Source organism: Eschrichtius robustus, chromosome 5 (genome assembly GCF_028021215.1).
Source record: "Eschrichtius robustus isolate mEscRob2 chromosome 5, mEscRob2.pri, whole genome shotgun sequence".
Taxonomy (NCBI): Eukaryota; Metazoa; Chordata; class Mammalia; order Artiodactyla; family Eschrichtiidae; genus Eschrichtius; species Eschrichtius robustus.
Window position 1 is genome coordinate 140,469,924 of NC_090828.1, and position 13,598 is coordinate 140,483,521.

At 44.2% G+C, this 13,598-nt stretch overlaps 1 protein-coding gene across 7 annotated transcripts in view; it reads right to left on the bottom strand.

The window, feature by feature from the left end:
- The window catches only part of HERC2 (HECT and RLD domain containing E3 ubiquitin protein ligase 2), a 218,099-nt gene that overhangs the window by 106,315 nt on the left and 98,186 nt on the right, over positions 1 to 13,598 (bottom strand). For 5 of the 7 annotated variants that reach the window (XM_068545354.1, XM_068545356.1, XM_068545353.1 and 2 more), the window contains exons 31-41: positions 12,996 to 13,123; positions 12,262 to 12,435; positions 12,049 to 12,185; positions 11,787 to 11,938; positions 10,928 to 11,119; positions 5,937 to 6,124; positions 4,648 to 4,840; positions 3,139 to 3,321; positions 1,051 to 1,232; positions 374 to 521; positions 99 to 295 (exon numbers count right to left, since the gene is read on the bottom strand). In XM_068545354.1, the coding sequence (XP_068401455.1) occupies positions 99 to 295; positions 374 to 521; positions 1,051 to 1,232; positions 3,139 to 3,321; positions 4,648 to 4,840; positions 5,937 to 6,124; positions 10,928 to 11,119; positions 11,787 to 11,938; positions 12,049 to 12,185; positions 12,262 to 12,435; positions 12,996 to 13,123 (1,874 nt within the window). The remainder of the gene's footprint in view (positions 1 to 98; positions 296 to 373; positions 522 to 1,050; positions 1,233 to 3,138; positions 3,322 to 4,647; positions 4,841 to 5,936; positions 6,125 to 10,927; positions 11,120 to 11,786; positions 11,939 to 12,048; positions 12,186 to 12,261; positions 12,436 to 12,995; positions 13,124 to 13,598) is intronic. The other 2 variants (XM_068545352.1, XM_068545357.1) reach the window with 2 other exon arrangements.

Sequence of the window (13,598 nt, forward strand, 5' to 3'; positions counted from 1 at the left end):
TTGAACAAAATACACAGCATTTAAAAAGGTAATCTGAAAGCTGAATCAGCATTCTACAGAGAAAAACTAGCCGCTGTGAAAGGCGGCGCGGCACCCACCCCCTCCGCCGGCTTCCCCGCGCAGCCGGCGGCGACGGAGCGCAGCTGCGAGTTGATGTACTTGTTGATGAGTCCGTTCCACTGGCCCAGGGAGTGCAGGGTGCGGAGCAGCGCCACCGCCTCCTCCGCCAACGTGCTGCTGTGCGTGGCAGTCAGGGAGGCCTGCGGCCGGGCCCTCCGCCTCCTCAGCGTGGATTCTGCGGGAGACACGTGAAGGAGGGCCTCGTGGCGCCGCTCGCTTACCCGGGACCCCGGTAAGGAGGAGAGCCGCCCACCTCTGAGCAGCGGGACATCTGAAGAGCAGGTGGTGAGCAAGCGCCCCAGGAAGCCAAACAGCTTCTCCACAAGGCACTCCATGTCCCTTGCCCTTTCCGTCTTGTCCCACGACGGAAGTACCGCTTGCAGTAAATGTACAGCTAAGATCTGGTAAAGGCAGTTGAAAACAGCGAGCATTAAAGAAAGCCACCGTCTGACAGATTAGGAGATTCTACTTTAGTTTTTGTTCCCGTAACACAATTAATCATGTGAAAATTCTAATATTCATTATTTTACAGCAAGATAATTACATCCAACTTGACTAGGGATATGGATTATCAGAGGTTAAAAAATAAGCTACATTACACATGCAGACATTCATTTAATTAAAGAATAATTCCTTTTAGTTTAATTCTTCTCAAGACAATTATACCACAACTCCTGTGAAGCAGATCAGAGCAGCTGGTAGGATTTATCACTTCACAGGAAAGCAAGTCAACTAAGGTCTAACAACCGAATCAATTTAAAATAATCGATATCCTCAGCCTCTGAACTCTAGAAAATCCACTGTGTTAGTTCTAGTTCTCTTCTGCCCTCGGGCACCTAATGACGATGGCCAGCTCGATGCCAGCTCTGATGGGGCTCCCACAGTCCCCGAACTCACGCTGAGCGGGGGCCAGTCTGGCAGCACAGTTACCTGCCGCTGCAGCGAGGCGGCGGTGAACGGCGCGTGTCCCTCCACGACCGTCGTGAGCAGCGCGATCCAGGGCGGCGAGCTGAGGGCGGCGCACATGTGCGGCGTGAGGGCGATGCTGCGCACGAAGCCCAGGGTGCACCAGCTCCGGTGCTGCTCCCGGCGCACCCGCCTGCCGGGGGAGGCTGCCAGGGCAAGACAGACCAGCTGGCACCCCGTTTCCAGGAGTGCATGCCCGGCGCAACTTTTACCTAGCTGCACCACGTTATGCGCAATAATAAGCTCCTTTACACGTATATCACAGTTTCAATTACCCTGAGTGAGAGGAACAGGAGGACCTGCGACTTAGCTCAAGGAACACTTTACATTTTAAAAATCTCTGAGGTGCATGGAGTTAACTCAAACTCGCTAAGGAATTTCATCTACTTACTGTCTCTAAGCAGTAGGAAAACAATTCACAATTCAATAGCAGTTATCTGTGGGAGGGCATCTGGTACAGTTTGTAAATCTCACATGTTTTGAATGTCCCCCATGAGCCTGTTTATATTCGATCTGCATCATAAATTTCCAATCCAAGTTTAAGAAGGCAACGATAGTAGAATGAGAATAAGAGGTTTTCACAGGATTTAGTTTACCCGGTTTGGCTCTGCCGAGAGCATGACCCTATCTGCTCCTCCCGGGGTCTCCACTAGTGGACACCTGGGGCTTCCGAGCCCTCCTGGCTGGCAGAGGCCCTGAGGTGGGGTCACGCCACGTGACCTGCTCAGATCCCGGACCAGCTCCCCTTCCCCAGCTCCCACGGCCCGGCCCTCCTGCTCTCCAGGCTTCCAGGGACACCACCCTTCAGACATGCTCTCTCCCATACTCAGTCACACTCACCCACACACATGCACAGGCACTCGCACCCCAGCACGTCTCAGGTACGCACTCTCACAGCCACTCACAATCACTCACACATACCCAGTTACACACATCCACACCCACACTCAGTCTCACTCAAACTCACACTCACGTGTACACACACACATGCACTCAAACCTGCACACGTACACACACACACACGTTTGCTCCACTCACTTCCTCAACTTCTCCCACGCTTACACATACTCACATTCACATAGTGAAAACACTTTTGTAGGTTGCATTGTATCCCCCAAAATTCATGTTCACCCAGAACCTCAGACGTGACCTTATTTGGATATAAACTCTTCACAGATGTAAGTAAGGTAAGGATTGAGATGACATTATACTGGATTAGGGTGAACCCCAAATCCAATGAAAGCCCTTATAAGAGGCAGAAAAGAACAGAGGAGGCATCCAAGTGAAGATGAGACAGAAACTGGAATGACGTGGCCACAAGCCAAGGAACACTGGAGCTACCAAAGATCAAAGAGAAATCGAGGGGCCCTCCCCTAGAGTGTTCAGAGGGAGCACAGGCCTGACGGCACCTGGATTTTGGACTTCTGGTATCCAGAATTCTGACAGAAGGCAGTTGTTGTTCTAACCCACTGTTCAGGGTTGAACTGTGTTCAGTCCTAACCCCTACTACCTCAGAATGGGACCTTATTTGGAAACAGGGCCATGGCAGATGTGATTAGTTTAGATGAGGCTAAACTAGATTAGGGTGAGTCCTTAATCCGATGTAACTGACGTCCTTATAAAAAGGGGAAATTCGGAGACAGACACACACAGGGAGAATGCCATGTGAAGATGAGGGCAGAGATCTACAAGCCAGGGAATGCCAAAGACTGCCAGCAAACCATCAGAAGTCAGGGGAGAGGCCTGGAACAGATCCTTCCTGCCCTCACGGTCCTCAGAAGGAACCTGCCCGGCTGACACCTTGATCTTGAACTTCTAGCCTCCAGAACTGTGAAGAAATAAATTTCTGTTATTGAGGCTGCTAGACTGTGGTACTTTGATGTGTCAGCTCAAGCAAACTAATACACCGTGTTTGTGGTAATTCGTTACAGCAGCAGCCCTATGACACTGACACACACACCCACGCTCCCCCACATGCACACACACACACAAACACATGACAAATCCACAGCCCACTTCTGACTCTGTGGCCCACAACTGTCCACTGCATACATGTCTTGTCTGTCGTCCCACTCTCCACCAACATTCGCAGCAGCCCACACAGAGTCTTGACGGCTTCGCTCTGCATAACTTCAGCATGGACTCCAGCGGAAAGACAGAGAGTCTGCAGTAAATTAACAGTGCTGGTAAGCATCACCGCAGTGGGGTGAATGTTCCTTTCAATTTGTTCAGCTTCTGAAAAAAAGAATCAAAATAAGGAACTATACTCCCAAATAAACGGGAAAATGTCCCTGCATGTAACTTAAGGGATTTAATATCACATTCTTCTTTTCTTACTGTGGAAAGGGAAGCAGCTCTTTGCAATTAAAGATGGAATTCAGGATGCACAAACGCTCACCCTAATCAGCTCTGGCCCCACCTTACTCAAAGGAAACAAGCCTTTTAAATTACAGTTGAGTTTTTTAAAGCAGTCTCAGCATACAGCTCAGAAGCACTAAAACGATTTCAAGGATCCAACTTATCAAATGTCAAAAGCTGGCTGCTGATGAGTTGGCTATGTATGCCCCGACGAAGATGAGGTGGCCGCCTCCAAGGAGGTGGAGCCCGTGCTCACACGTCCAGGCCATCGGTGTCTGGATGAGGGAGACATGACTGGGCCACCTCGCCGTCACCTGGCCTGCCCTGCTCAGGGCCCAACTTCACAAGCGAAGCCCCCAGGCAGAGAGCCGGGAGGAGGGACACCTGGCCTGGACACTGCCGGATACAGTGATAACAAAGCAGCACCAGCTACCTAGGCAGGGCCACACAGCTTCCCGCACGCTCCTCCTAACACGCCCAAGACAGGGGTCACCCGTTCACATCTGACACGCACGGAGCAGCCTGCACGTGCGGTGGGCACAGGACACAGCCTCTGCCACCTTCCACGCCACCCCTTCTCTAGCTAGCTCAGCCTCCTGGGTCTCCTCTCCTAACCATAAGCGTGACCTTGGGAGCCTGCCATGCGACGCATACAGCAGACACCTGAGCCCCAAGAATCAGTGCCAGCCTCCTAGACAGTCTCACCAAGATCAGCATCCCAGGGTCTTTCAGACGCGTCTCAAAAACTGTCATGAAGCCCTCCTCCCACAGCCTTACCTCTCCTTACAGGGTTAACTTTCTGAGGTCACTCTAAGTTCTCACCCTCACTTTCTCTAAGGCAGTAAAGTACTGACTAACTCCACATTACGTGCCACATTCTGAGGGAAGGGCCTCGGGGGGTAAGGTGAGAGACGGAAGAACACATGCTCAGGGCACGGTGAGGCAATGTCCGCTACTCCAGGAACAGGCTCAGGGACACCAGGAGGCCCACCAGAGGAGAGGACACAGCAAGCCCCCCACTGCCTCACCCCGCCCCTAGCCACCATCTCCAAGGCGAACTGGGGAGTCAAGTCCCTCAGAATCACCTGGGGCCTGTTTCAACCAGACCTTCAGGAAAAGCCTGACCTACAGAGCGCCTCTCTCACTCCCAGACGAAAGGACGGGCAGCCAACACACAGCTTGCCAGGTCCCCCGGGCACCCACCGGAGTCGTCCTCCGTGTCCGAGTCGTCTGCCGAGGGCTGTGTAGAGGCCGGAAGCTCCGCCAACTTCAGGTCGTACTTCCCCTCCTTCCCCATCCTGTAAGAGTTGGTGCTGCCTGTGTCCCACTGGACCCTGATCCAGCCATCCTCTCCAAGTTCACCGATCACGCGGCCGAGGCCAGGAGGAGGTCCGTCCTGAGGAAGCCAAAGCAAAGACTGGTTAAAAGTGTGCGGGCCTGTCTGTCACAGGAACACTGCCTGTAAGGGTGGCTGCAGCACTGGACACGGCCCTCGAGTCCACAGGGGGCTCCAAACCCACCTACAAGCCCAGCTCACATCACCACTGTAAAGTGAACACCAGGACTAACCTGCTCGCACTCCTTCACCAAAGAGGTGAGCGGGAAAAGTACCACCTCAATTAGCATGCTCTCTAAGCCCATGCAGAGACCGGACTTTCCAGCCTGGTCCTGCCACCCTGCTCCTTGGCCCCCTCAACCCCTCCTGGGGCTTCACGAGGTCAGGAACCTCCAACAAGCACCAGTATCCCCGCGTTGCCTCTCGTTCTTCAGTTTCCCCCCGGATCTTAGAGTGAACCTCTACCTCTCATTTCTACGAGGAGATGCTGCTACCTGTTCCGGTCACTCTGATTTCTGAGCTGATTCTCAGGAGGCATGTGCTTAAGAGTGAGGCTGAGAAAACCTGGGCACGACAAGAACGCTCCACGTCACAGAAGGGCGAGCGCTGTCCTTAGCTAGTGGCTCCAGTACCGGCGCAGAGCCCAGCCCCTGACCTCTACTTGGGGCGACCTGACGGAGACACAGGAGCAAAGTGCTGGGGGAGAAGCGGAGAGGTGCGCACCACCCAAGCAGGCGCCTGTAGCCACTGGGTCAGGACACCTTACCGGCACACGGCCGTGAGCTCACAGAGGCAGTGTCAGAGCTTTCATGACACGATTATTCAGATGAGGATTACTCTCTCCTGCTCCCTCTCACGCTTGTTCTGGGCTGCACCTCAAGTCGAGCCTATGCCAGGAGTTTCCTGAAAAGAGTCGCCACTCCTCATAGACTTGATCCTGTTCAAGGGCCCTACAGCAGGCCGCTGCTACTCTCTACTGGTTTTGAGATTCTATTCACCTGCCCGGAAATCAGCAACTACATCACCTGTCAATCACACGTGTCCTTGAGGGAGGGAGGTATTTATTCTAGTTTCCACCTACTCACAGCATGCAAGTCAGGGTGTGCAGAAGGTGACTAACGTATGGCCAACGTGTTTAAGTCAAATCTCTAAGCACCTGATCACCCCATTTCCAGTCCACGCCTCTCATGACCCTGGTTCCAATCTTCATCATGGCGGCCAGCTCTGGCCCTGAAACTGGGAGCTGTACCGGGGCTGTTTCTTTCCGCGTCTCTTCCAAAACTGTGGCAGAAGCTCCTCGGGCGGAAGAGTTCATATCTTCTTCAACATTATCACAACTAGGGCCTATCAGAGCATCAAAAACAGCAGATGAGCCAATAAGTAGTTACAATTTCCTAATCTTGATATACGTTTTTTAAAAAATATTACGTATTAATGAAGATAATAATTTTAAAGAATCCATAGTATATTTTTTTACCTATACAACAAATACCATGAAAAATTTACTGATGAGAACTAAAATTTTTAAAAAGGGAAGTGGAGGACAAAATACATAAATATGTATCAGAAGATGTAAAAGATATAAAAATTCTCAGGAAAGACATTTACTCTATCTCTAGGAGTTATGCCCCACTCCAAAGAACAAAATGATTTTAAGTTATTAGAGAGACACTCATCACTCATGTTTTTATTAGAACAGAAAAACAAAAAATAACCACCTAAATGTTTAACAGTGTGAGAAATTAACAAACTTTAATTACGGTACTGTAATGAAAAGAGGTGACAGAGCAGGCCTGATACTGCTGTCCCTAGAAAGCCTGTTGCAAGCTGGCCACCAGCTGGCCTCTGGGAACCTGGATTTCGTGAGGGCTCCCACCATCCCCTAACTGCCAAGAATGCATCCCTGTGCCTAAACTGTTTGCACAAACAACATGGTCTCTGCTGAAACCTGCTTCCTTCTGGGGGGCCTGAAACTTACTCAAGTGCCAGGCAGAGATGCCTGCATGACCTGCCCCAGTGAAAGCACAGGGCATGAGTCTCCACGGCACGAGTCTCCACACTTTGCACGTGAAGACAACACTTCACATGTGTGGTCACAGCTCTTTGCTGGAGGAACTAAGTGCACCCTGTGGGTCTCCACTGGGAGAGGACTTGTGTCTAGTTTCTCCCAGACTTTGCCCATATGCCATCGTTGATTTTGCTTTCTATTCTTTCTCTGTAATAAACTTTAGCCCTAAGTATGACTATATCTGGAGTCTTGTGAGGCCTGCTAGCAAATCATTAAAACTGGGGGTGGTCTTGGGGACCCTGACACAGGGAGACAGCAACGGGATTCTCTAGAACAACACCTGAGTAACTGAGATATTGGAAAAGCATTGTTCGGTACCAGGAAGAATGAAGGGATGGGACATGATGAATATTTGGTCCCTGGTGGCCATGGAACCACCCACAGTATAAAACAGAAGCTGACCTGTCAGCTGTGAGAAATAAAATTTACCAATGTATTTGAAAACAGTAAATTCAACCCCAGGAGCCAGCTTGCTGGACTGAGGGAGGGGAAAGCACATCCCTGGTAACCCTGTGGTCTTTGTTCTGTCTCCAGGTAAGAGGAAAAAGTGCCCCAAACATTCCCAAAGATGGGCTTGGCTGGGTCAAAAATGTAAAGTTTGTGTTCCACTCTCCTCCAAGAGGGAGAAAAAAAGGTTATTCAATCCCCAGGTCTGGAGTAAAAGCTTTAGATAAACTGGAGGGAAAATAGTCTTTTCTTCAGCCTGGCAGTGCCTCTGTGAGGCCCCAGAAGGGGCAGGGGTTGCATTCCATCTGGGATCTCCCTTGGCAGCTATAATGTTAACCCTGTAAATGCTGAATTTGCTGCTTTTTACATTTTGCAATAAGAAAAAAAGGAGAATCTTTTTCTAAGTGGCTTTGTATTTTGTGGCTATTGTATGTAGATGTATACATAAAAATTAATATAAAACATATGCTCATAATTTCTTGTATGAAAGAGAAATCACCTTGATCAGAGAAAGCAACAAAGATAGATATGTATTCATTGGACACAACTCCCTGGCTTTTTGCAGCCAGTAGGCAGATTGGAATTTAAACTCCTGAGTACTGTTAACAGAGGAAGCCCCCATAATTAATGATTTGTGCTATGACTTTTACCTACTGGAGTCTCTGGAAAAAAGGGAGACAACGGAAAAAGAAAGGCAATTTCTAGATGGAAATACACTTTCAAGATTTTTAAAAACAATTTTTAGTTGCTAATGAGATCTGCAGAAATCAGATGTTGACTGACAGTATGGCGCGTATTTCTGAATGGGTCATGTGGGCACAAAGACTGACAAAATCAAAGAGCTCAGGAAAGCCTTGCTCTTTCATTTGGACTTGCAATACTGGCCCTGCAGTATCTCAAAATTTCAGGCAAAGAACAACATTATAAACCAATCAGATCTAACAGACATGTAGAGACATTCTACACAAAAAGAGCAGGAGACACACTCTTCTCAAGGACACAGAGAACAACACCCTCCAGGAGAAACAGTATGTTAGGCCACAAAACAAGTCTCAATAAATTGAAATAAGTAAAATCGTATAAATTATCTTCTCAGACCACAATGGAATGAAACTAGGAATTAACAACAGAAGGAAAACTGGAAAATTCACAAATATGTGGAAATTAAATAACACACACTTAAACAACCAACCAAAGAAACAAAAATCACAAGAGAAATTAATACTTTGAGACAAATGAAAACAAAAACACAACATACCAAAGCGTATGAGATGCAGCAAAATCAGTGCTAAGGGAGAAATTTAAATCTATAAATGCACACAGTAAAAAAAGAAGATCTCAAATCAATAACTTAACTACACCTGGAGGAACTGGAAAAACAAGAACAAAGTAAACCCAAAGTTAGCAGAAAGAAGGAAATAATAAAGATTAGAGCAGAGATAAATAGAAAATAGAAAAACAACAGAATCAACAAAACCAAAAGTTGTTTTTTTGAAAAATGTCAACAAAATTGGCAAACTTTTAGGCAGATTAACTAAAAAAAAAAAAAAAGAGAAGATGCAAATCACTAAAACCAGAAAGAAAAAGTGGGGACATTGCTACTGATCCTATAGAAATAAAAAGAATTATGACCACACTATGAACAACTGTACACCAATAAATTAGCTAACCTAGATGAAATGGATAAATTCCTAAAAGCATAGAAATTAACTGCCTCAAGAACAAACAGAAAATGTGAATAGACCTAAAACAAGTGAAGAGATTGAATCAGTAACCAAAAAACTCTCAACAACAACAAAAACCCAGGGCCAAATGGCTTAACTGGTGAATTCTACCAAACACTTAAGGAAGAATTAACACCAATTCTCTAACCCTTTCAAAGACAGAATAGGAGGCAACTACTTCCTAACTCACTCTAGGCCAGCAATACCCTGATAACAATAAAACTATAAAATACTGCTCAAAGAAATGAAAGAAGACCTAAATAAATATAAAGCTATCTCATATTTATGGAATGAAAGACTTAATATTGTGAAGATGGCAGTACTCCCCAACAGGATCTACAGATTCAATACAATCCCTAGAAAACCCAACGGCCTCTTTTGCAGACATGGGAAAGCCAGACCTGAAAGTCATATGGAAATGCAAGGGACCCAAAATAATTTTGAGAAAGAAAAACAAAGTTGAAGGACTTACTTATTGATTTCAAAACTTACCACAAAGCTACAGTGTTCAAAACAGTGTGGGACTGGTGTAATGACAGACACAGAGACCAACAGAACAGAACTGAGAGTCTAGAAATAAACTTAAATATCTATAGTCCGATGATTTTTGACAAGGGTGCTAAGAACTTGAGAAAAGAAGAGTCTTTCCAGCAAATGATACTGGAACAACTGGATAACCAAAAGAAATAAAGTGAACCCTTACCCCACACCATATTAAAAAACTACCTTAAAATGGATCAAAGATCTAAATATAAGACTTAAGGAAGAAAACATAATGGGTAATCCTCTTGACCTTGGATTTGGCAATGATTTCTTAAACATGACATCAAAAGCACAAGCAACAAAAGAATAACAGATAAATTAGACTTAATCAAATTTTGAAATTTCTGTGCACCAAAGTAAAACAAAACCCAGAGTGGGAAAAAAAAGTCTTCAAATCACATAACAGTCTAGTATCCAGAATATGTAAAGGGCCCAAACACAAACAACCCAATTTTTAAATGGGCAAAGGATGTGAACAGACGTTTCTCCTAGATATACAATGAGCACAAGCACAGGTAAAAAGGCTCAACATCATTCAATATTAGTGAAGTGTAAAACAAACCACAATGAAACACCACTTCACGCCAACTAGGGTAGCCTTAATTCAAAAAAAAAAAAAAAAAAAATCAGAAAATAACTAGTGTTGGCAAGGACACGGAGAAACTGAAACTCCTGGCCCATTGCTGTGGGAATGTAAAATGGTATAGTGCTGTGGAATAGTTTGACAGTTCCTGAGCAAGCTGAACATAGGATTACCATATGACCCTGCAATTCCACTAAGTACACGACAGAAGGACTGGTAACAGGTGTGCAAACAAAAACTTGTACACAAATGTTCCTAGGAGCACAACTCACCCTGGCCAAAATACAGATACAAGCCAATGTCCATCAATGGATGAATGGATAAATAAAACACAGTATATTCATATAATATTTTTTAGCCTTAAAAAGAAATGAAGTACCAATACATGCTAAACGAAATAAGCCAGATACAAAAGGTTAAAATTGTATGATTTCATTTGTATGAAACATCCAGAAGGAGCAAGTCCATAGAGACAGAAAGCAGACTTGTTGCTGCCAACAGCTGGGGGAGTGGGAAATCAGGAGTCACTGCTAAATGGATATGGGTTTGCATTTGGGGTGATGAAAAGTTATGGAACTGGACAGTATTAAGGCTGGCACAACACTGTGGATGTGCTTACTGACGACAATGAGTTATAAACTTAAAAGTACTTAGAATAGTAAATTTTATGTTATTTGTATTTTACCACAATAAAAAAAAAAAAAAAGTTTACAAAAAGAGAGAGAGAGAGCAAGGCAAAACCGTGGCATTTTCACAAAGGCCTGAGGGCGATGCCAACCCACCAATGAGCCGAAGTGCTGTCTGTGTGAGAGCGAGCGTGCCAGAGTTCAGCAGGAGGCTCAGGCTGTGGGCACCGTGCTGCAGGGTGAGCATGCTGAGCATGACCAGGAGAAAGCGAGCTTGTGGGGTCGTCCCCAGGCTTGGTCCCGACGGGTTCTCATTTGTAATGGTTTGCAGGGGGACAGGCTGGATACCTAAAAAGCGTTGGCACCTACATAAATCTCTTGTGCGTGGATACAAGAACATACACGATGCAGAAAGCATTAACAATTTTTTTTTCATAAGTCTGTCTTTTTCATCAGATATCCATAGAGTGGGGACATCGGGCAGCTCTGTATTGCTTTGCAATAATCATACCACCATCACTCCACATACAGCTATCTTCGTCTGTCTACAAAACATATCACACTGCTCTTCTAAATATCCCTGGTGGCTTACTCATTTCATGTCAAACGTAAGAGAGATACTTCACTTCTCTTCCACAAAACCAATCCTACCACTTCTCTGTAGATGCTCAAACTGTCCAGGAAATTATGTATTAATATAGGATACACATTCTAGGATAGATTGTGTAAGTGATACGCATGAAAATGTTAAAATGCAAAAGCTTTATATTAGGATACTACAAGATTGTATCTTCTGCCAAATTTTGAAAGTTTTGTTTAGAATTTGAGAAAACTTAAAGCAGCTTAGATTATCATTCTAATGCACAAAGTTATTAAAGTCTTCAAAGCAAAAATAAGAATTTGCAGGTTTCCAGAATATATAATTAAGAGCCAAACTATGAAATAATGCTGATGTGATCACTGACATCAACAGCAATTTTAATACAGCCTTTTAACTGTCAGATTTTTAACTCACCAAGTTCTTTAAATTTGTTATTTGCATCCATCAAAATATTTCGAATATTCTGAACAGCCCAAGCATACAGCTTGCCAAAAGTTACTTCAAGCAGCATCCGATTAAAAGGTGGGATCAAATCAACATCCTTTAAACAATCAGTAAGGGGTTCCCTTTCAAACAAAGATGAAGAATTTTACTTAGAACACTGCCAGACTTCAATAAAACAAAGCTTTGTTGTCACAGCTTCCCTTAATTAAGAAAAAATATTATAAAGTTTTACCCTATATCAATCCCCTCTGGAATAAGTCTTTGCCATCCACAGAACATAGCATACTGCACAGATGGAAGTAAGAAATTTTTGGCTGCCAGTTTTAAAATTGTATCTATCCCTTCCAGGCGAACCTCTGCTCTCTCCAACTGCAAAACATCAATGCATACTGTTAAGTGTTTATGTACTATCCAATACAGAGAAGAATGTTCTTAGCAAATTTACCTGTTTTAGTAGGCACTTTCTCATTTTTTCCACATCCACCGGCTCTTCTTTAAGGGCAAATTCAGCAATAGTACTGAGGAGTGCAGACTGAGGATACAGACCCTGAACATTCTGCTTCAACCATTTGTATTTGTGAACACCTGCAACTGTACTCAGTAGTGGCTGCCATTTATCCTGACAAAGGAAAACCGTTTTCACCATTAGTTAACCCTATTCATATTAACAAGGGCTCTAAAACAACTACTTGAAGAAAATATAAATAAATGCCACTAGGTTTAAATTGGTAAAATATTTTAAATTTAGTAATTAATTTATGATAAAATTGACTACATCATAAATAGGCTTATAAGTGAATTTATAATCTGTATGCTTACATACTTTAGAATCGGCTAACCTGACATGCAAAGTTAAATTATCATCCATATTAATAGTTTCTGGAACAAAGGATACATTCAATGAATGAGTGACTAAATGAATGAATGAAGAAAATGGTGAACAAATAATGATACAATATACTACTAAAAGTAAAAGGAAACACTTCTCCAGCTATCGATTTGACCAGGGCACCATAAGTCAAGTGCATTAAGCACCACTGGGGCACAGTTACTCACACTTTTAATAACCACCAAAATCTCTACTGTATATTCAAAAACAAAGCGACAATATTTGTGGATTCCCTTGCAGTATGTGGTGCTTCTACACAGCCAGTCTTAGAATCACAAAAAATACTTCACCTTGGGTGATTTAACTGTAATGGGTCTTTTGTCCACATTTATAGGACTGTGAGGCAAGATGCAAGCTTCTTCACTCTCTCCGTTTCCAATTTTTTCTTCATCATCAGTAGAGTCTGGCTTCTTAGGAACTATGTTTAAAAACATCATTCATTATAACAACCATTAAATATGATTTTAAATTAAGAAATGTTTAAATTTGCATGAAGGATATACGTTATTCACAGAAACACATAAATATCATTGTCAAGTGCTCAAATTACAAAAGTAAAAACTATCATAATTATTCTCACATTACATCTAGTAATAACACTTTGCCACTCCATGTCAGGGATAGAAAGACAGTGACAGTGTTACGATGGAGGGAAGCCCTAAAGAAGGGGAAGCCCAGGGGTTGGCAAACTTTTTCATAAAGGGCCAGACAGCGAATACTTTAGTCTTTGCAGGCTATTTCAGTCTATTTCTGCAAATACTCTACTGTTGCAGCATGAAAACCGGCTAACTTCATTTATGAATGCTGTCATTTAAATTTCATATAATCTTCATGAATCATAGTCTTCTTTTGATTTTTTAAAAAATAATTTAAAAATGCAAAACCCAGCCTTA